The sequence below is a fragment of the Diorhabda sublineata genome, chromosome 10, assembly GCF_026230105.1.
Source record: "Diorhabda sublineata isolate icDioSubl1.1 chromosome 10, icDioSubl1.1, whole genome shotgun sequence".
Classification (NCBI taxonomy): domain Eukaryota; kingdom Metazoa; phylum Arthropoda; class Insecta; order Coleoptera; family Chrysomelidae; genus Diorhabda; species Diorhabda sublineata.
Window position 1 is genome coordinate 15,875,758 of NC_079483.1, and position 24,087 is coordinate 15,899,844.

The 24,087-nt window shown below is 33.0% G+C and overlaps 1 protein-coding gene across 6 annotated transcripts in view; it reads left to right on the forward strand.

Annotated features, from left to right (window-relative positions):
- The window catches only part of LOC130449353 (eye-specific diacylglycerol kinase), a 260,920-nt gene that overhangs the window by 192,356 nt on the left and 44,477 nt on the right, over positions 1-24,087 (forward strand). For all 6 annotated transcript variants that reach the window (XR_008910435.1, XR_008910436.1, XM_056787124.1 and 3 more), the window contains 5 exons: positions 797-1,150; positions 7,822-8,044; positions 15,043-15,235; positions 16,036-16,138; positions 22,618-22,906. Coding sequence is in view for 4 of the 6 variants with exons in the window: in XM_056787124.1 (XP_056643102.1) it covers positions 797-1,150; positions 7,822-8,044; positions 15,043-15,235; positions 16,036-16,138; positions 22,618-22,906 (1,162 nt within the window). In the remaining 2 variants the exon portion in view is untranslated. The remainder of the gene's footprint in view (positions 1-796; positions 1,151-7,821; positions 8,045-15,042; positions 15,236-16,035; positions 16,139-22,617; positions 22,907-24,087) is intronic.

Sequence of the window (24,087 nt, forward strand, 5' to 3'; positions counted from 1 at the left end):
TCTATGACAAAACTTAAGTAGTATCCCTTCGTAAAATTAAAGGAACCAAATATAACTACATTTTACACATTAATCTAGTTGATTTGTATTACAAATGCAATAAAACTCAATCAAATAATTTAAACACAGAACTCATTTTTGGTATGAAGCATCTCGTTATAAACTCCGATATTAACCGCCAAGTATTACCCAACGCAACGGCCTTGAAGCTACTTAATATTCTGGTGAACCTCTCAACTTGTTAATCACTGATCGCATCAACATGAGATTGATTGAAAGAAAACTTAGAATGAATAGGATTAGTTTAACGATATTTGGAAACTCAACGTGTAGTAATACATCGTTAACTAGATGATTCACATTTTTGTGATTTCTTTTAAATTCGTTACTGCTTTTAGTGATAACTAGGCACCAAATCCTTGTCGATGAGCGAAATTGCCGAGCCTATTTCATAATTTTACCTATTTGTGATTCTATTAATTCAAAGAAAGACCGAAAAGTAATGTTGCTTTCATAAATGAAATGTTGAACAGGTTTTTATTTTTAATCTTTGTTGTCTACAACAGTTTTGCAAATTTTCAAAGCGAAATCGATTAAAAACCAAAAAGTTTTTCAATAAAATATCTCTAGTTGGCATTCTGGATACCATCAAAATTTTCGCCACTAAGAAAATGTTGTAGCGATCCGAGAGAGTGATATCACCCAGTCAAGTGGGAGACAGTATCTCCCAACCCAGTAAAGTCTTGTATTGTAGTGTTGCAGAATCTTTTCAATCCAATTATTATTTTTGTTACAGGACAAGGAACATCGAGTTTTTGCTATAAAACCTATCCCATCAACGAACGTATCTCCAGTAATAGTTTTCATCAATCCCAAATCTGGTGGCAATCAGGGTGTGAAGCTACTTCAAAAATTCCAATGGCTACTCAATCCAAGACAAGTCTTCGACCTGACACAGGGAGGTCCACGGATGGGATTAGAATTGTTCAAGAAAGTGCCTAATTTGAGAGTTTTAGCGTGTGGTGGTGACGGAACAGTTGGATGGGTACTGAGTGTGATAGATCAGATTGGAATATCTCCCGCTCCAGCTGTCGGTGTTTTACCTTTAGGTACTGGAAATGATTTAGCAAGAGCACTTGGATGGGGAGGGGTGAGTAGAAATTTTTCTCACAGCTTAGTAATAAATTTTAGATTACAAGAATTCCAGTTGAAAAGTTTTCAACACTTGTTATGAATCGAAATAAATTTGGAGTCCATAATAAGCATCAAATTATAGCTCTGAAATAGAATAATAACGACTTTATAGAATTAACAGGGTGTTAATATATTAATGTACCTCTCTCTATCTTTCGGCTTCTCAGAAAGTTCAAAAGTATACAAAACTTGGAAACGAAAGTGACTCTATGAATAATGGGGAGTGTCCGTCATCTCGAAACTGCCATCTGCCATTATGCCATGTGCTCTAAGGTCTATACATCACCCAGCTCAAACCAAAGATGCATTTTTACTACACTATACACTATAGATTAATTAAACGAACACGAAACTGTGTGATGCCTTAATGACATCTTCGCTATCGGGTGGGTCAAGGTATCGTCGCAAACCACCTAATTCCGTTTTTTTTACTCTATCAACATTTTGTTATCATTAGAATCATATAGATAATTTCTGAACGCATCTAACAGAAAAACTCTTGAAAAGCTCAAAAACAAGCCTTAATAGAAAACTTCGTATCTCCAGAACGCAATTTTGTTTAAAGCTAACAGCACGTTCCATGAATTTAGTTCAACTGTTATTTTTTTGGAATTGATCTTTGGCCACTATCCCAATCATTTATTAAAAAAATCTCCAGTCAAGTCTTCATTCAACTTATTTCATCGTTAAGTTTTTTGTATCTACTGTAAAATTTGGGGCTATGAAGTTACGAGGTTTGTAACTCAATGAACTGCATTGAACTGAAGATCTAACTAACTAAAATTTAACGAGAATCGGAAATTACTTGAAGTAATCAAGTATGGAAGGATGTTCTATCTGCACCATGTGATGAAGAGCAATAATTATGGATTCTTGCAGAATATCGATAGAAAAATAGGAGAATGACAAGTTTTTTTGCTTGATAATATTCGAGAATGGAGCACAATACGAATAAATTTCGCATATGTCCAAAGAGTAAGAAGCCTGGTGATCAATGATGATCACTAATGTCAGAATAAGGAAAAGAATGTTTAATAATCTTCTTCTTCCTCTTTCAATAGAACTAGGTCCTGTTCAATCCTGTACGTTTGATCCTCTTCCTGGATGTTCCTGAGAAGCTGAACTCCAGCTCTCGTACCACCTCTTTGGTGGTCTGCCCACAAGTCTGCGTGTGTTCGGTCTTTGAGTTTTGCCCATCTGTTTTCTGGCATTCTTTCTACGTTCTAATGTTTAATAATGATTGAAATAAAAATGTAATTTCTGTACATTTCATCAATACTGTATTTTTCATACGTTGATGTATATATAATCGTCTTTTCTAACTGGTCTTCCATACAAAGTTTTCCCAATTAGCCATTGGAAACAATTTTTTAACCCTAACATTATCTAAAAGTGTGGTTGAACTGACGGGAATCCAATATTGGATAGACGTACTTTTTAAAAACATTTACATTCATGTCTCTTATTTACATAAAAATCATCTAAATGGATTATTCTCTCAGCGTCTGTTCTGAATTTTTCCATTTCTCTCAAATATTTTTCATGATTCGTGCTTATTCTCCACTTTAAACTATTATTAAAAGCCAGAATGTATTAGGGACGATTATGGTTTATGAATATTAACCTCATACTATAAAAGATGAGTATTCCTGTGAATTTCTACCATTGTGGAATTGATGGAATAATTACGATAAAGCAGCAGCAGTAATCGTAACGTCGTTTTCCCCATTATTAATCTGACTAAAATGTAAACTCTCAAATACACAACCTGCTTGTATTTTTAAAAGTGTGAGATCAAAGCGAAAGGTTTCAATCGAACAATATCTTTGATGTCCTATAAATGCGAATGGTTTTCCCTTTCAAAGTTTTAATCACTTCCAAACATAATTTGCGGATTAAAATGTGAATTCTACTTTCAAAGTATTGGGGTGGATTTCAATATTCAAATGGCGTTTTCAAAGAGATTTGAAGGGCTTTATTTTAAGGTATTGTTGGTGTCAATCCTTTCGCTTTGGAAAGTTGAAGTGGTATAGTCGTAAACATCGCTATTAATTGTATTAAATGGTAACGCAGCTCTTTATAAGAGGTTTGTCAGGTACTTCTTTAAATTTGAAGTAATATACAACCCCTAAATGTCATTTCGTCTAATTATCTGAAATACTTGACATTATTCGAGGGGTATAATGGATAATTTCTATTTTAAAGTTGTTGCGTCTTTTTTCGTTTTTTAAGAAGCTTACCACGGTGATAGTAGTATTTTTTACTCCATCAGAAAGTAGAGATTTCAACAAACAAAAAACTCACCGACTATTTAAAAAAAAACTGATATTTTGTCGAGAGAATCTTCGTTTGAAAATTGGGGTGCTTTTTCGATATTAAGTCTAAATAAGGTGGAAAAATAGATTTTTCAAATCAAATAAATTACAGTGTGGTTGAGACATAAAAAGGTAAGTTTTCATCAAACTTCGAAATTCGAAAAACCAAAAACTGACGGGTACCGTCTAAGAAAAAAGCTAAACTAACTTACTCAAAAAAATTAAATTAATGCTTCTGAATCTTCTTGATTTTAGGTCTTTTTTATTTCGAAACTATTTTTTTTTAATAATTTTCAAAATAAAGTCAAAAATTGACTGATTTTGGAACAGAACAGACCTGAAATCAAGAACATTTAGAAGCATTAATATAACAAAAGGGCCATGAAATAAGAAATTAAAAAAATTAAATTTCGATTTATATGAAATGTCACCTATACGCTAGCACTATTTCGCGTTTATCCGGAAAACACTTTCACTATTTCCGAGGTCCTCGCTTACCTATACAGGGTGTCCCACGACGGGTTAAAACTATCTGTATATGGCAAAATACTCATAATAAAATCATGAAAATTTCTACGTTTGGGTACGATAGAACCGGAAGTCGACTGTAACTTTGTTATTTTAAACAGAACACCCTGTATAGTAACACATTTATGAAATCTACTTAAAATTTTAGTATATTTTTGTCTAAACACTTTTTTCGAAAAATGCATACTTTTTGAGTTATTAATTTTTTTGTAGAAAATTTGAACGTTGCAGACTTTTATAAATTATTTTTTTACGAAAATACCCTTGAAGATATGAAAATGGTTTTTGTTCGAGTGCTTTGAGTAAAGACAGGCATATTTGAATCTATGTTGAAAAATTTTTCATTTTATACAGGGTGTGTATAAAAAGTGTTCGAAGTTTAACTTCATAAATATCAAATTTCTTTATTTTTTTAAATAGAACTATCTGTAAATTTTTAGAGATCTAGGTGTGGCTAAATTTTATTTTAACTTGTTGATACAAGCACTAAGAAATAAAAAAGTGTTTTTCTTTATCTTGTCAAGTTCTATTCCAACTTTTAGTCGTTTCCGAGATATTTTAGGTTTTTAATTATTATTGTGTTTTTTAACAAGTTTTAAATTTTTATGAATACTTTTAGTAGGCTTTGTAATAAATGACATTTATTTAACTGCCATTAGTCAATTGTTGATATTTTCGAAAATCGTTAAAATGGCTCGTTCTCAGTTTAATAACGAAGATTATGTAAATTTGCTTTTAATACATGGTGAATGTGACAAAGTTATTTCAAGAACATGTACTTTATTTACTGCTATTTTTTACAAAAAATTAATATATCCCAAAGTAAGCATTCAAATATTTAAAATAACAAAGTTACAGGCCATCTTTGAAAATATTTTTGTTAAAAAGATCGTATCCGGAAACTCAAACGTGGGAATTTTCATGATTTTACTATAAGTATTTAGCCATATACAGATAGTTTTAACTCGTCGTGGGACAACTTGTATAGTTACAACACTACAGTAAATTTAATAAGTATGCTAATTAATTTTTGAATAAAATTTTCAATTACCTCTCAGTAAATTTCGTAGAATATTTTGGGATTTTTTCAAATTGAATTGAATTATTTTTTTTTTTAGTAAATACCTAGAACTTCCTATACTTTTTGGTAAAATTACCGAAGAAATTTTTAACAGGGTACATCGATTGTTAGTCCACTTAAATAGACTAACTAATTTTTTATTTCTATTATCTTTCTTCTTAATTATTCTAATTATTATTACCATTTTTTCTAGTCTCCCTTTTTGATATTTCACTACGATAATCATTATCTACTATTTCTTTTTGAATTCTGAGTGAATTTGTGGGTAGCAATTTTCGTTTTCCAAATTTTTGAATAATTAGAATGATGAAATTGTTACAATACGGATCAAAAACCTGCAATCCAGCAGGGTAATAATATCTAACATCACTTTCTGTTTCATAGAAATCAATTTATCAATCCAATTATCAGTATAAATATTGTGAAATTGAAATAAACATCAACATATTGGATGTACCTATCGGGAAACTCGTTTACAAAGTAAAATATTATGTAAACAAGTCAATAAATAAATGGGATGTTTCCAAGTAAACGTGAACCGTGAAACCAAAATCATTTAATAAATTGGACAAATGTATATTTAATAAACAGATGCTCTCAGTGTGAAATAACATGGTTAAATTTTCTCATGTGAACTTCTTTTTGGTGAGTTATATATAGTTGCATTTTCAACAGGGAACATTATAGATAATAATATATCTACTTTTTATTATTTTCAAACATATATCTTTCCAAAATTATTTTACGAACAATTTTAAATGATATTCATTGTTTTTTGTTTAGTATAAACTGGTTCCTTTAAACTATTACCTGAATATCTTCTTTTCTATAACTCTTTGCAAGGCTGCGGAAACTGTGGGCACTCGTCATCAAAAACTGAGCTTTGCAGAATCTGGCCTATTCTATTAGAAAACAGAGCCCGGACTATTTATTTCACCTTATTGGAACTGCAACAACTTATCCATCGTTCAAGCGATCAGAATCTCTACCTTATCGTACTACTTCGCAAAACTTTCAAAAAAGTGCCCATTTTATCTGAATTAACTATTCCAAAGATGTCGTTAAAACCCGACACCTTCCACCCTAACCACTTCAATCATCTCTATGGAGGTTATATACTTAATACGTGGTGTAGTATCATTCGTATGGTCCTCCAGAATGACTCATTCTGGGCTTACATCATATCCGTTCAGTAGCAAACGTAAGGTCTAATATACAGGGATGTTTCATGGTATAAATAATTCTAAGCTGCCAAGGGCAGCTCATACTAAATGGTTAACATTCCATAACTTTTACAGGGACAACCAGTATAATCTAAAGATAGTGATCATAAATTTTTCAATCGATTTTTTAACAAAAAGTTACTCTTTGTTTAAAATTTATGGTTTAGGAGATATGTAGATGTTTAGATCGTTATACATGGCAAGGAAACCGTTCACCATAAAGAGACATTCTAAAGAAAATTATCACAAATTGTCATTATTTACTGAAAATTGAAAAAAACTCATATTAAGCGTTCGAAGTGGGTAGCGTCACAGTAGAAGTTTATTCTATCGATCATTCTATCATCATAGTGTTAACTGATGTTGCATATACCAAGCTTTTAAGATATCCCAAAGAAAAAATGAATCCATTGTATTCAATTCATGGAAAAGCGGTGGCCATGCAAATGGACCTCCCCGACGAATTCACCTATTAGGAAAAATATTTTTTTAATATTTTAATTATCAATCTGTTTCAAGTTTTTCCTTATGCTAGTAATATGATCTTCGATAGGGTGTAGTACAAATGTTTATTCTTTTATTCATTAGTTTTTCGAAAAATGTTTGATTATGTTTTAATATCTTCTGTAAGTATTTTCACTGGATAATTACAATTTATGATCATTTTCCTCACAATGTCTCTTCAAGGCGAAAGGTTTCCTTGGAATATACAACGATCGAAGAATCTAAACCATAAATTTCATCGACTTAAACAAATAGTAGCTTTTGTTAAAAAATCGATTGAAAAATTCATTATTTCTATCTATAAAATTTACGGGTTGATAACCGTTCGGCGTGAGCCGCCCCTGGCCTTCAGATAGTAGTGTAGAATTATTTATTCCGTCAAACATACTACATGGACTTACGTGATCGTGTATTAAAAATTCATAATGTTTGAATGTATAATTTATAAAATATACTTAAATATATTTTCTGATTTCGCAACTTTAAATGCCTATAGCTCAGAAACGAATTGTCGTATGAGAAAATCTTTTTTATGTCACAGCATTATTTCCACGTTAATTACTAACTCAATAAACCCACACTTACCGACCGACTCTCGTCTATTCATAAAGACAAGGTCAAAACTTGTCATCAAGTTCATGTCCTTCCAAGATTCTCTTTCGGAATTCATCGATAGGCTCTCGAAAAGTAACACGAGACGAAATGAAGTTACTACCCACAACATATTTCCAACGGAAATGCGTTTTAATCCGGAAAGGTCGCCATTTTGGTTACATTAGTTTAGGTTCATTGCATACAATTACGTTTTAAAGTATCGTTTTATTGTGCCGATCTTATAATGTATTATGGCTATTATTTTTATATTGTAGCAGATTTTTTATGGAATTAATGTTATTTTCTCACAGTGCATTTCGTGTATCAATTGGAGTTTTAAGTATTTTCTAATAATTTAATGAAAAAATAATTATTGTTTCAGGGTTACACCGACGAACCGATCTCGAAAATATTATCGAATATAAGCCAAAGCGATATAGTGAATCTGGACAGGTGGTCTTTGGAGGTCGAGAAAAATAAAGACGCTCCGCCGCCGGCGTCGAACGAGCCCACAGGTAAAGAAAATCTACCTCTTAACGTCGTCAATAATTACTATTCGCTAGGAGTCGATGCTCATATTGCGTTGGAATTTCACGAAGCTAGAGGTGAGTAGATGTCTATAATTATTCTCTTTAATCTCTATAGAAGTCGTTAGGCCACCTTTGTTTACGTCTTTGCCTATGAAAAGAATTTGAACAACGAAAAAAGTAGTTGGAATCATTATTTCTATATACACGTACCTTCAGACGCACCATGCTCCACAAAGACAACTATTATAAATGCATCTTACAAATTTTTCGTGCGAAATAATTTTTCTTTATATTTCGATCCAAAGAACGAATATTTTGCACCTATTTCGAAACAAAAAGATAAGAATTCGTGCATTGGTAAAGCTGCACAAGATAACTTAGAACTACGCGCCGTGCAAAAATCTCAAACTTCCTACCTAATATGTATCACACTGTAAAATCTCAATTGCTCATTATTATTCAAGATTTTATTAAAAAATAGCTGTCCTCTTCATTTAAAATCAAAAGATTTCAAAGAAAAATACTGTTCCCTTTTGGTACAACAATAAACGTTCGACTGAATAAGTATTATAATAGCTAAGAGCTTAAAAAATCGAAAAGTATGTATAAAAATAATAACAGAATTTCAATTACCATAAGAAAATCAAGTCTGCTCTTTTTAAAACGGGGTCAACTCTGTATATTTTGAAATACCACTAAACTAGAGGAGCTAGGGCTAATAACACTGCATTTTCTGATACCATCATCCTCGTGAAGTGAGCTCTAACTGCAGATAAGTCACTATAAGATACTATCCATGTATTAGAAGCCAGTTTAAGTGAAAGACCAAGTCTTGATCGTTTGTAGAGCGCATTTAAGGCAGCTTGACATGGTGAAAGACAACGTGCAAGAAATTGCATACAATTTCTTGAAAGATAAATATTTTACATAGACGAATATTGCATATTGTTTGACATTATGTAAGTCTCTTCCCACTGCATCATGGTTACCACTAATCAAAATTCCAAAAGAAAAATAAACAATTTCCTAACCTCAAACTTTATTTAATATTTTGTGGCCAGTTTAAAATTGAAAATAACAAAGCTAATTAAAGTAAACAAGAAATAAGTGGCCAATGTATCACTGGCAATAATTATATCTGTCTCTGAGTTGCTTTTGGTTTCTGTTGAACAGATTAGCTAGAGAAAACATAGGAAATCTAGTTGAGAATGGATAAAAACACAATGAAAAAGTCCTAAAGAAAATAAAACGTAATATAAGAAGATTAGAAACTCATTTGCGCATGCTTTTGAAAAAGAAATATTGCGTCATGCATTACATTGCATCATGTCAAGCGGCCTTTAGTGATGAAAATCCTTCACGTGCAACTGCGTTTTGTTATTCTGCAATTACTGTTTGACAAATTGAGATAGTGAAACATACAATCGGAGAAGATCTGATAAGCACTTATCAAGGTAACTTTTGTGCTACACTTAACGATTAACGATAAAGGAGAGCGAGAAAAAATCTTTCAAGAAACGTTAGAAATGTTAAATAATGGTGGATGTTCTTTTTGAAATAGTAAGAAATAGTAATAGGCGATGAAACATATACATGTTATTCCGAAAAAACAAGCCGAACTTTTTCTTCGAAGTGCTTCTTGCGTGAACTACTTTTGGATTTGGCTCGTCTTGACAGATCCAGTCAATTGTTGTTTATTTTCAGGTTCATATGTATAAATACATGATTCGCCGCCTGTCACGATTTTACAGACTTTTAAAGCACCGCGTTTGAATTTTTTCGGCATTTCTTTGCACCAATCGACACGAGCTTTTCTTTATGCGATTATCAAAATATGCGGTATGCAACCCGAACAAATTCTTTTGACAGCCAAATGTTCATGGAATATTGAATGCGAGTGGAACTAATGCCCAACTATGCCTCAATCTCATGGTTTGTCACATGCCGATCACGCACAGCATCGATGTTTTCTGGCACAACAGCCGATTTTGGTCGCGAAGTACGACCACAATTGAATTCGGCGAAACCAGCGAAACACTGAGACTCGAGATGGTGCCTTATGACCAAAAGTCGAAGCGAGTTGATCACCACACTGCTGTTGAATTAATCCACATCGAAAGTCATAGGAAATCATCGCAATTTAATTCCATTTTTTGACCAAGATGATATTTTAAGTATCTGTAAATAACTTAAAAAAACTCGACAACACGTTCTGAATACGTTCTCCATTAAAAATTTCAAACTTTATGGTGGCAATATCAGACTTGACAGATTTACAGCAGTGTTGCCATATTCCAATACTTAAATAGCAACCAACATTGAGGAAATTAAGCAATTGAGCAGCTCAAAGCAGTTACGGCAAACTGGTAAACCATCAAATGTTTACCTTCAAAAGATGACTTGCTTCAAGTCGTTAAATTATGAAATCTTTGGTTAGAAAAGTACATTGATGTGGATGGTGATTACTTTAAATACCGAGAAAATTGTGTTTTTAAAACGAGCTGTAGCTGTAAGCATAGGCTTAGAGAATTTGGTTCTACTTCATTTATTATACTGTCTGTGTGTGGTGATGCTGAAAGCATTTTGTTCTCCGTAACTACCAGTTTTCTCTTCTCTGCATCATAGACTTTTGCAGGACTAGCAAAATTGAAATACTGTATTCGCACACCCAGGATTCTACAATTTCATTTTGTAGTAATTTGTGTATTTATTTCGTTTGATTAAAAATGTCGAATTAGATAATTTTTACAATAAATAGATTTGCGATTAATTAGAGTTTTTTGTACAGAAATTGTTGGTGGACCAAAAATATTAGTAAATCCGTGAATTTATTATATTTCACAACTTAAATTATATACATAATAGCAATGTTTAAGTAGTTCAAATTTCTTCATATTCTTTATTATTTTACATTGAGATGATATTATAAGTATCTCGGGCTATTAAAAAGGGACGTCCTTGTACCACAGTTATCGACCAACCAGAATAATTCAATTTACTTCAATTCACTTCAATTTTATAATGACGTCTCGTCCTAAAATTTCATCCGAGATATTCTTGTTTCTGTTGTTTCTCATAATTTATCTAGTTTCAGATTTTTCTAGCAGATACGATGGTTTAATCATCCATTTTTCAAAATAGATACATTTGCCCTTGTATTTATAAGTATCTAGAATCATGTTTTTGTATCCTTTTACTTGAGTAGTATATAACTCAAAGTTTGACAGAGAAATAGTCCTAAGTAAATATTTGCGTTCCCTCACTAGACCTAACTGGGACTCCCTTTGGTTTTCCAAATTGCTTTCCACTTCGTTATTTCCCATCTCTTTCGTTATTATAATTGTATCTTTCTGTATAACTCAATTTGGGTAACCCCTATCACCGTTATTTTGTCTATCTCGATACCTATTATTATTCTTATAGCAGTTGTGTTGACAACTTCCGCCGCATTCACCTCTTTTATTTGCACTTTGCCTTATCAGAAACGTCTACAAACTTTGATATTACTTCCCCAGTTGTACTGAGAGTTGTTGCCAAAATATTCCACGGGCGAGTTACCAACCGAATAATTTCTATAAATAACAATTAGTATTCGTTTTAGTACCCAGTCAATTACATTTTCCACCTTGCACGTATTTCTTATTTTTTCACTTCTTTTTCTGTCTAAAAGTGTTTTCCCTGCTATTTTCCTGGGTACTTTCATTTCCGTTGTCTACAGTAGTATTTTTGTCTTAGTTGTATCGGGTCTTGTCTCTGCTGTATACGAGAATATATTGAATAATTATTACCCTACTATAGAACCAAAAAAAATTTCAATCTCAAAATATTTTATTATTCAACATATTCTCCTCTTAATTGGATACAATTATTAGAGCGAAACTGCAACGTCTCTAGACCTTTCAAAAAAAATGCTCTGCAAACCAGACCTCTACAGCTTTTATTACTTCCTCGTTGGAAGAAAATTTTCGACCTTTTAAACATTTTTTTCAGATGAGGAAAGAGATGTTAGTCGGACGGAGCCCAATCTGGTGAATAAGGGAGTGTTCTAGTAATTCAAACCCTAAATCATGAATTTTTGTAATGGCAACAACAGATTTGTGTGCAGCGGCGTTGTTCAGCAAAAACAAAACACCTTTGGATAGATTTCCGCGTCTTTCCTCTTTAATTTTTTCCCGTAGAGTGATCGAATAGTAATCTACAGTTATTGTTCTACCCTTATCCAAAAAATCAATCATGCTTACTTCATGGCAATCCCAAAAAACTGAGCAAGACCTTTTCCAGTAGATTTTTGGACACGAAACTTCTCAGGACTTGGAGAACCAGAGTGTCGCCATTCCATCGATTGTTGCTTTGTTTCTGGATCGTAGAAATGTACCCAGGTCTTATCCATAGTAACAATTCGTTTTAAGAAGTCTACATCGTTTCCAAATCGACCACAGATCGCGTTCGATCTGTGCTCGCGAACCCTTGCACGCTTTTCGTCAATATTCAAACATTTGGGGATCCATTTTGCAGTAATTTTTCTCATGTTCAAATTGACGTGAACTATATGATGTATGAAATATTCAGTGCTTCAGATATCCGTTTGCATCGATATTTTCGGGGATTGACACAGAAACTGAACTATATTTATCGGGATGTCTCTGTTATATAGCAGGTGTATAACATCTTCTAGTTGAATGCGGTCAAACGCTGTCTGAAGGTCTATGAAACACACATGCTGGTTTGTTATATTCTATGGATTTTTCATCTACTTGTCTCACGTATGACCTTCCGGATCTAAAGCCTTGTTGTTCTTTCAACAAAGATGTAATTGGGTTAATTTTGTTTGTTATTACTTTTGTGACTAGTTTCAAAGTTATGTCTAAATTAATGCCCCTATAAACTATAAAACGAAAACAAGAATGGAATAGTCACATTAGCAGAATGACAAGCTAAAGACTAGTGCGTATCGCAAGGGATAACTCACCAACAGACAGAAGAATTATTGGTCGACCGAGAAAAAGATGGTGTGACAATCTGGATCCACGAAGTTGAAACTGAAGAAGAAACAGGTTTAAACCTACCATACAAGAAGGATGAAGAGAAGAAGAAGACAATTACTATTTGAAAAATTCTTGTTAGAAAAACACCTCTTACTACTTCTTTACTAAAAAGGAAGAGGCCTTGTAAGTGTCAATTATCTGGATAATCCCTTTGATTATTTCATCTCTCGCAATCTCATCCAGGCTCTCCAGAATTGGTTTGTCACAAGGCTCTTCCACTAGGTCCCATCTGTTTGTTAATAAATCTTGATAGTTGTGTTGTATATTTGCCTCCTTGTAGTTTGTCTTTTTTGTCGGTGGTTAAGTGGTTCCGAAAGTGATCAGGTCATTAGCAATTTCAATTTATTCGAGAATCCAAAGCAGTATTTCGTCCTCAGTTACCTCATCAAGAGTCTGATAGCGAATCAGATACAGCTTTTATTCAATGGTCATATTGTACCTTACAGAATTATTAGTACAGCTGCACTGTTTAAGCAAATGTGCAGCCATATGAATGAAGTAATGCCCTTTGCTTTCCCTTCCTTGCTTTCCCTTTCAGCTTTTTTTCTCAGTAAAAGATTTTCATATAGTTTGAAGAAACGGCGATGGTACCGTGAATATCATTAGAAATCGAAGTTTCAGGTTCAGATTAACTTTCCGATGACGGTTCTGAAAATAACAATGGCAACGATGCTTCCAGGAAAAAAAGTTGTGAGGCTGTATTTGACGTGTATCGGTTTCTGTGCGGCATTGAAGAAATAGCTGCAGGAATTTTTCGAAAACGGGGATTTTGTTCTTGATAGTAAGCAATCTACGTGATTATTGGGTTGGAGTTGATGAAATATTGCAAATAAAAGGTCAAAAAAATCAGTTTTTGTATAGTTCATGTTCTAAGAGGAAATCATTGGGATATTTTAGAGCCAGGATCGCTACTAAAGAATTCGAAAAATGGATGAGCTTAGCAAGTGGTGATATCACTGAAGTTTGCATTTTGCCTATATTATTGCAATGTTATGGAATATTCTGGACTGTTCTTGAAAGTTATAGAACTTATGTGTATTCAAGACAAAATTATAATGCCTGTAATTGGCTAGAGTTGCAGCATTTGGCGGAAGGAACGTTCAGTTTTGGTTTAATCCCAACTGGAACTAGCGAAAAACGTTATTTTTTTGACATATCAAAAACCTTTTACACGTTTTCAAATATATTTGTTCTGTAGAATATCGTTTTATTTCCAGTTTCATAAATTCATATTTATATTCAGCAACCTCGAAAAATATGATAAAAAAATTTACAACAGGAAACAACTGAAGGGATAATGCATTTAACTATGAATTAGATATGAATCGATAAATCCATTTCCAATATATGAAAAACGTTAAAATACGTTTTTCGTATAGTATCATTCAATAGAGAGAAGCTATAACATAAAGAATGATTTAATTTCGACCATTCATATGGTCGAAATTGAATTTCATCTATAAATGTACACATAACTGTTCACGTGTCAAAGACAACCTCCAATCAAGGTCTCACAAATCATAATAGAATATTGATTGCTCCATGAAAATATAAAAAATATAAAAATCTGATAAATAAATAAACTGATTATGACAAATCTATTTTTATTAGAGATATAGTATGTTTTTAGTGAAAGGTAAATAAATGAGTAGGTAGAATAAGTCCAATAAAACTATATTTGTAAGAAAATGAAATAATTCTGTAAAAATATTCAAATTCAATCCGCAATGAAGAAACTAAAATAATATTAAAGTGAGAAAATTCGAAAGCAACCTCTGAATGAAAAAAATGAAATGAAAAAAAAAATTTAAAGGCGTTCTTGATATAAGGCAAATTTTTTATTTTGATTTAAAATTTTGATCGCCCTATATCTCAACAACTAGGCCCAGTAATGGTTCGAATTCCTATATCAAAATCAATCGTTTATTGAGATATTTCTGTGGTAGAGCGTTGTCGGTCGAATATAGAAACACCCTGTATGAAACGAAAATTGTCACATTAACCAATTTGTATTTTTTTTATTTTCAGAGGCTCATCCCGAAAAATTTAATTCTAGATTGAGGAATAAAATGTTTTACGGACAAATGGGCGGTAAGGATTTGTTGAAGAGGAAGTGGAAAGATCTCGCAGATTTCGTGGTCTTAGAATGTGATGGACAAAACATAACACACAAACTAAAGGAATTGAGAGTACACGCTATTGTTTTTCTGAACATTTCCAGGTAATACTTCATCAGTTCAATAATGTTTTAAATACTGAGTTAAAAAGCCCGATTATTATTACGAATTTCCAATGTTTTGTATATCATCGAAATAATTATCCATGCAAAATTTTGAACTTCTTCAATTACCAGAAGTTATATCTATTAATCTCCATATTATTCCAGATTATTCTATTGTTTATTATGTCTCAGGAGGTGTTAGTGTATTCAGGAAAGTAGCTTCTGCATTGCTGCATATATACAAGGTTTAGTAGAAGAAAATATAGTTAAAAATTACTCATTATCTTATCTATTGGAATAAACAGTTTCAACTCAATAGGTTTTGTCAGTTTGCTACTATAGCCACCAAAGTGAGATAATGTTTACAATTTACGTCGTCGATCTTTAACAACAAAGTAAGGCTTTGCTTCAAGTTTAAAAAACTATAAAATAAAGTTATCTGTTTATCAAAGTCCTTTTTCTGTCGATTTTGATGCCATAATCTAACTTTCTACTTTATCGTAAGAGTTCTTGGTCGCTAGAACTTTTCCATTCCGTCAGTATCCACCTTTAGTTTCAGAAAAATGGAATGTGCTGAATTGAGAACATTTCGACACCATTCTTGACATTAAAAGAGTAAGGAATGCTTCCAAGCATGGATACAAGTTTGAAATTAGAAGGGCCGTACCTACTTCAAGCAATATTAATTCTAATTTTATGTTATCTTCTTAGTTTTTGTAGAAAAAAATAATTCCCTGTGTTTTGTTCATCGTATCTCGTATATTCAATTCCCATCACATTACAGAATATTCAATTTTCAGTTATGGAGGGGGCACACATCCATGGAATAGGTCAATGGGCACCAGCGAACCAAGTACTGACGATGGATTGATAGAAGTAATTGGTTTAACTACATATCAGCTGGTAATTTTTTATGCATTACGTACTCCTTCTTTTTCAGTAAACATAATTTTGAGCTTTAAGGATTTTTCTCTATTTTCGTTATTTGAATGTTAATTTAGTTAACTTTCAAAAGACCTACTTAAACTTTTCTGCTTCTATTTAAATTTGTCAATATAAATCACAAAATCTAAGATATATGATATAACGCCCTCTAGCATTTACGTTGCTGATTAAATTGCTGAGTATTTATAGATGTTGTATTGCTGGACATAAGCCTTTCCAAACAACACTAAGTATATAAAAATAGGTGAACACAACCTGACTTACAGACATTTTTCTGTCCTTTACAACAAACTAAGTTACATTTAACTGTCCATATATCTGTTTCTCGTGACCGCAAATCAACACATTCTAACATATACGTATATCTGATAATGACAGGAAGGATTTCTTTTTCTTGAAAGTCCTTGATTGGGATCAATATTCTCATGAATTTCTGCATCTGGAATATCTCGGGGTTATTTCCAAGCACATGCTTATCCACACGAATTGTCCACGGTCGAAACATCAGTAAAATAAAAAAAATCGATAGATAAATCACATTAAAAAAATTAATGTTTCAAATTTGACTGAAGAAATAAGAATAATAATTTCTATTTAAAGCGACACAGAAAACTGCATGTATTGCCAATTAATAGACACCGTGGAGCCCACTAGCTTCAACGGTATAAAGTGAGAACAAGACAGAAATGAACAACGCGAAATAACTTCCGATAATCTTAAAGAAACAAACATTGAGTGCCAAAGAATTTGGGAAGTAGTCCAAGCGATGATAACGAACATCATGTCCAGGAATGATGCTTTATTCTTGAAAATCCTTGATTGGGATCAATATTTCCATGAATTTCTGCATCTGGAATATCTCGGGATTATTTTCAAGCACATGTTCATCCACACAAATTGTCCCAACAATGATAACGAATATCATGTGCAGGAAGCAAACCACCGATCCACCAAACAAGACCCGAAGCTCATGACGGTATGCCTAGACTACAGTACCATAGCACCAAAGGTTTCTATTTATATATTTTTTCAAGTGGAAGCTGAAAATAATCATAATAATGGCTAATAGACTATTTAATGATTATCCGTCTAGTTGATACTCTTATCTTCCCCATTGCAACGTACGGGGAAGGTAGATGACTCTTACGAGTATCATGGACGAAACACCGAACCAATGTATCCGTATTGCAAGAAATTGGTCCACGTACAAGACTGCTAACCAGAATAAACCGCATGCATCTGCAGTACCTGGGAAATATAGCTAGGAACAATGGAAAGGGAAAGCAGAAGACAAACGCCTTAGAGGCAGATTTCCAATTAGATGGATAGACCAAACAAAACCCTTAATAATTGCACAGGATAGGCAAGCATGGAAATAACTGCTGAATCAAATATAAATGATGTAACTTCATCCATTGAAGGATAATCGAAAGAGAAGGGTGAAAAGCATTATTCTCATCATTTGCAAATTAAAACTCCGTTAAATACCTATAACATTGATGACATTCATTTGCGAGCGCTAATCCGAAATGATTTACAACTACCGGTCCTTCGTTCTTTAGCAAGTACTGTTTATTTTTAACAAATGACATATCATATAGTCTCATACCTTGACGGTTACTATAAATTATTAATTAGTTTATTTGCATTGTCATTATTTATCTGTTGTTCATATAGACAGCAATTAACTATGTTGAATAATATCTAGGCTTCTATTATCATTTTATTTTCTAAATTTTCTTTGAATGGAACTTTCAATGGTCGACGATAATGTTTGGTAAATTAAGCTTGATTTCAGCGTGTTATGAGTCACATGTTATATTAAATTGAAAACGTGATTTCCGATAGAATTGGATCGTTGCAATCAGTAATAATTTGAAAATTCATTGAGGAAATTAATGAACTTTCTTCTGCTTGTAAAATTAGAAAATTATTTTATAAGAGAAAAATATCTTAAATGCGAGTTACATACTGTATAACAAAATCATCGATTCCTATAAAAGATATTTCCCAAATAAATAGGATTCACATATACAGATGGCAGTGAAATATCTCTAAGGGATTGTAAGCAGATTATGGTAAAGAATCCTTATAGTGCCTTCGAATATGATATACCAAAGAACTTTCAGTGGTAAGATCTGTAAATGGGTCACAAAAAAATCTATACCCTCATATATCTCGAATGAAATACGAGAAGGAAACTGAAAGAAAAACAAGCGAAAATTCCTTTTTTTCGGGTATTAATTTCATTTTAAAGCTTCATCTAACTGACGCCGAAGGTATTTCCTTTGACAAACCGGAAGTGAAATGAATAAAATGTCGACGACTTGGCTTTTATTACCGTAGAACCATAATAATATTATTTGATATTGATGATATTGAAACAAATAAGAATTTTATCGAATTGTACATTATAATCGGAAATTTAATTTGAAAGCTATACAAGATACTTTCGGTAGTAATACCACAAGAGATTATTTCCCGAAATTTCCCGTACTGAATAATGTGAAACAAAATAAGTTAATTTTCAAATACTTTTTTCATTTTTTAACAATGTTTCTTTTTTCTTTGACTTATGTACATCAGCAAAACAGAAAGTTTTGATAGGAGCTTCGTCCTTGAAATTTTCAAAAAATCTCAATCTACATGAATGTAGAAATAAATCTTTCGAAATTTTACGCGGATTTCGAATGTTCACCATATTTTAGAGGCTTTTGAAGTTGACATCGAAGTCTGACGCATATATACAGAGCCTTTTATGCTTAGAAACCTTTAAAAAGGGTCCCCACTTTCTCCTTTGCCGATTTTGCAACGGTTATTTCAGTGTGACTTTGGAATTGGAAGCGAAAACATAGTAGCATGGTTTTCTTTTTGTTTTTCGTTATTTTCAAGTAATACATCGAAAATTTTTGCGCAATATGCCTCGAAAGGAAACAAAGAATCATCCTAAATAGTACGGCAAAGAAAGACTTCATTCCCAACCCCCTAATAGCTGGCTTTTTAACTTTTTATCCGACCACAATATATTACACTTTGTAGAAAATATACGATTCGCGTTAAAATCGGTTTACGATTTCGTTCTGAAGAAAGCTGTAGCAGAGGAGGAGAAACAAAACATTCCTCGAGGTCTACAAAAAAATAACTTCATCGTTTCAGGAGATGGCACGTGGAAAAAGAGAGGGCTTTCATCTCTCATTGGTGTAACTAGTCTTGTAGCTTTTAGGTGAAAACCAAAAAGGTTCACATCCTTGTGGTTACGATGATTAAAAGGAAACTCACGTAGAAACTTGCACTGTAAACCACGTCGGTTCCGCAAGAAAGATAGAAATCTCAACATGAAGAGCTAGAAGAAGAGGAGATATGCCTCTATGGACCAGGCATTGTTATAAACACACTTGTGTAAACATATTACAAAACATTAAACGCGTTTTTCTCGAAAACACGTTTATAAAAATGGCTGTAATTGACATATCGACCTAAAAATTGGATAGAATTTTCAGAAAATATGTCTTCACGGATTGACGGATCGTTTTTGCATTTATTATTTATATATGCGAATAAGAAACGCGGAAATTCGATTTTTTCTGCCGCCATTTTCCCAAATTTGTACTAAACGAAAAACTCATCCATCAGTCGGCCGCCATTTTGGCTTTTTAATGAATTTTTTCAACGTTATGTATACCATGAATAGAAGCAGCTCAAGAACTTCATCGTTTCTTAAAAAAAAAAATAAACTGTAGATACCGGAAATATGGCCCTCTAAGGACAAAGTTCCTCTTAATTGATTTAGTTATTTAGTTGCCACGTAAAATAAAGTAAAACCAGGTGTCGGCAACATACGACACATGTACAAGATTACGCACACCTGGTGGTTTAAAATGGCACGCTAACATTGTGAAGTTTGATGTATAATATTCCGGGACAAAGCTCCAAAATTAACATTTTCAAGAATAAAGAATCTACAGGACTATACACAAGCTAAAATCGTAGTTCTAGTAATATTAAATGATGACTGGTCAGGCTAAAACGACGTTTCTAGAAAAGCGACATCGACATTGCCACGTTATACGAATTATTATATACGAGAGTTGCCTTTTAAGTTTTAACGATAAGTGTGACAAATACGACAAGTTTTAAACAAAGTATTTTAGCTGTATATGAATGAATCATAGAAAAATGGTATATTAACAACTGTTACTCTCTAGAAACAAGGCATACCGGTCCAGTAAGTGGAATTGATACTCTTCTGAACAAAACGAGGCATTTTAAAACATACGAAATGTAAAGATACGTGTACGAAGGAAGGGACAGACTTCAATAAGATACTATATGAGTGTATGAATTAATATTAGTATAAAGAACCATATATTCGTATAGTTCGGTCAATTTAGACATTCGACAATCAGTGAAATTGTTTGAAATATGATAAGAATTAAAATTTGAAAGTGCCCCTTCATTTTCTTGTGAGGAAAAAATTTTATTCGAGGTAAAAGGTCAAAAATATGAGTTTCTCGCGATTTCCAGCAAAACAGTAAATTTTATCATAAAAATACCTCAAACTAAAATTGTAGATCATAAAATGATCTACAAAAAACGTATCAATACTTTTATCCTGATGAGCCACTGTTTCTGAGATATAATGATTCATGTTTAATTTAAAACTTTTGCAATTAATGGAAATTAGCAAAGATTGGAAAGATTTAAATGGAAAAAAAAATGTTAAATTTAATTGTCCGAGTCGTATTTTTCAAATTCTTCTTGTTCTTGTTTTTCTTCTTCTTGATCTTCATTCTGAGTGCATGTAAATTGCGCCAATAGAGATGTATCGCATGTCGCCTCGTTGGAATCAAACGGATCCTCCACTGTTGGTGATTCAATATTAAAGCAGGACCGGACTTAACAAGGTGTACATGCCAGAGAACTAAAAAGTTCGACTTTTTTACAACCACTTTTAGCACTGCATCCATTTTTACAGTTGCACAAAATGGTTTTCAGCAGTTTTTCCGGCGCAGACGGGTTCTAATATTTTGTTGACCAGCTTCCAACCCCAGTCTGTAGGATCTAGCTGATAACCAAGCAAAACTTGAACTTGGTAATAAACCCGAAAAAGATGTTGATGAGCAGCAACTGAGGTTGGAAGAAGACAAGCCAATTGAACTTGTTTTTTACTTCTAGTATTTTTAACCAAGCATGCATATCTATACTTATCTAAGCAGGTAGTTTTCTTAGAAGCTCTGTACATAGAAAAAAAGACAGCAAATGCTGTTGGTAATAACCTCTTGTCGAGTTTAATTATTGTTTTTAAAAAATTCAACACATTGAACTAAATCTTATTTATCAAACATTTTGAAAACTGTTATTTCACCCTTCCTTTAAAATTGAGATTCTTATTGTTATAATATATTTATATTTTATATCTCAAGTTGACAATGATCAATAAAAAAATATTTCAACGTATATTACAACTCTAGAGATGTTTATATGACGGAAACGGTAGCTCGTAGGTAAAAAGATATTAATGCGTCTTTTGTAGATAATTTTATGATCTACAATTTTTGTCTGAAGTATTTTTATGATAAAACTTATCGTTTTGCTGAAAATCGCGTAAAATCTATTTTTTTGATATTTGACATTGAATACATTTTTTTCTATACACGGAAATGATCAGGAACTTTAACATTTTGTTTCTAATTATATTTCAAACAATTTTACTTATTTTCAACTTTATAGGAATTTATTTAGCTTCACTCTTATTTTTTGTTCTAATTTGACCGGACTAGTATGTCGCGCACAGTCTCGTGGTAACGTGAAGATTTTCTCAATATCCCTTCGTCCACTTTTACTAATGCGATATTCTTGTAATATGTAGTGAAAATACTAACCATTCACAGCAAACTCGTTTCTTTGTAATCACTTATTTTTAAATATTCTTCATTAGAACGAAAAATACGTTTTGTCGATTTCTGCAAAGCTTCAGTTGCGGCAATAAATTTCTTATTTGACTCAAAGTTGCTGTAGTCGACCAATTTTCGTTGAGCCATTGTATTATTATGGTGAAAGAGCACTTTTTCTGCGCCAATTGGGGCAATTTTCTCTTGAATTCAGCGTCTAATCTACCCAATAAATCGGTATAGTACAGTTATGTGACCGTCTTGACCTACTACAAGTAGTTGATGTAGATGAAATCTCCCGCATCTACGCCCGGTCAAAACAAAACTACAAGTCTACGAGAAGGACTACAAACTAGTGAATTTCTTGTGCAATACTCGCACTATCGGGCGGTGAGGCTATGTATTTATGAGATTGCCCTTGTAGGTTTATATTCAACCAGATCTATATTCAACCTCCCAATACTGTCGATATATATGATCAAGTCTGCTATACTTATTCATATTTGAGTGAAAAGTATCCTATAAAAGTAATAATATCTTTTGCAGCCTCTTCTTCAAGCTGGTGGTCATGGTACATGTATAACTCAATGCCGTTCTGCAAAAATTACAACTTCTAAAACAATTCCGATGCAAGTTGATGGAGAAGCATGTAAATTAGGCCCTTCTATTATCACCATCAGTCATTTGAATAAAGCTCCCATGCTAGCTAAAAGAAAACATGGTAATCCTATTCCAATACAAACTGCGTTGGACAATCTTAATGTTGGTGTAAATAAATTAACAATGTCTGATTACGAACAACATCATTACGATAAGGACCTTTTAGCCCAAGCAGGTAAGTTGATGGATTCTTAGAATTTAAAAAAGAAGAGAAAAGGGAAAATTCCTCTCTAATCGTCGAATAAACAAAAATTAGACTCGATCTTGTCTTGAACCAGTTACCGCATCAATAGTACTCGAGTAACAAAAATCTGCAAAATTCAATACTACTAATAACTCGTGATAGTTTTTGGTAAAAATTCAAGCAAACCCTCATCATCGCCTCCAATTTCAGTTTATTTTTGAATGACTACCCCTCCAAATTGAAGTTTCTAAACCTACCAATCATCTTTAACTGATTTCTCCTTTTGTAAGGTTTTATCTAAATAGAATATTCGTTTTCAATCAAATATTTCCGCCAACAAAAACTATTTTGTTGGCGGATACATATTTTTCGAGTCGGTGGCCGCTACTTTAAGAGCGTTAACTCCGATTTTCGGTCGTAATTCTCTAATAGATACGTTTAGTGAAAAAGTTTGAGTCTACATATTCGTTGTGTGATGTTGCCGTGCCAGTAAGACTGCGGATTGGTCGAAGTGTCGAAAATATCGCTGTCGTTGAATCTTCCGTAGCAAATCAGTCAATTCCACGGCGTTCTCAAGAGTTAAAGCCAAGACCACTTTATGGAAAATTTTGCGTAAGGATCTTACTTTACATCCATACAAGATCAGGCTCACTCAAGAATTGAAGCCGATGGACAATTCGAAGCGACGTACGGCTCTGGAAAATATGCGCCAAGATTATCAATTTCATCGCAAAATCAACTTCAGTGACGAAGCTCATTTCTGGCTCAATATGTTTGTCAATAAACAAAATATGCGGTATTGGGCGGGTGAAAATCTATTTGTGCTTAATGAAAAACCACTTCATCCACAAAAGATAACTGTTTTTGTTGCGGTTTGCATGCCGGCGGTGTCATAGAGTCATATTTTTTCTTCGACGATATTGGTCGCCACGTTACTGTGAATGGCGATCGTTATCACGCCATGATTATCTATTATGTTTGGCCCGAATTGGAATATATGGACTTGGAAAACATGTGGTTTCAATAGGACGGCGCCACAAGCCACACAGCATACGTTACAATCGATTTATTGAAGAACAAGTTTGATGAGCGTGTTATTTCAGAAATGGACCAGTTGATGCTATATAACGCCTCTAAATTTTTTTCTTTGGTGCTACGTAAAGTCATTGGTA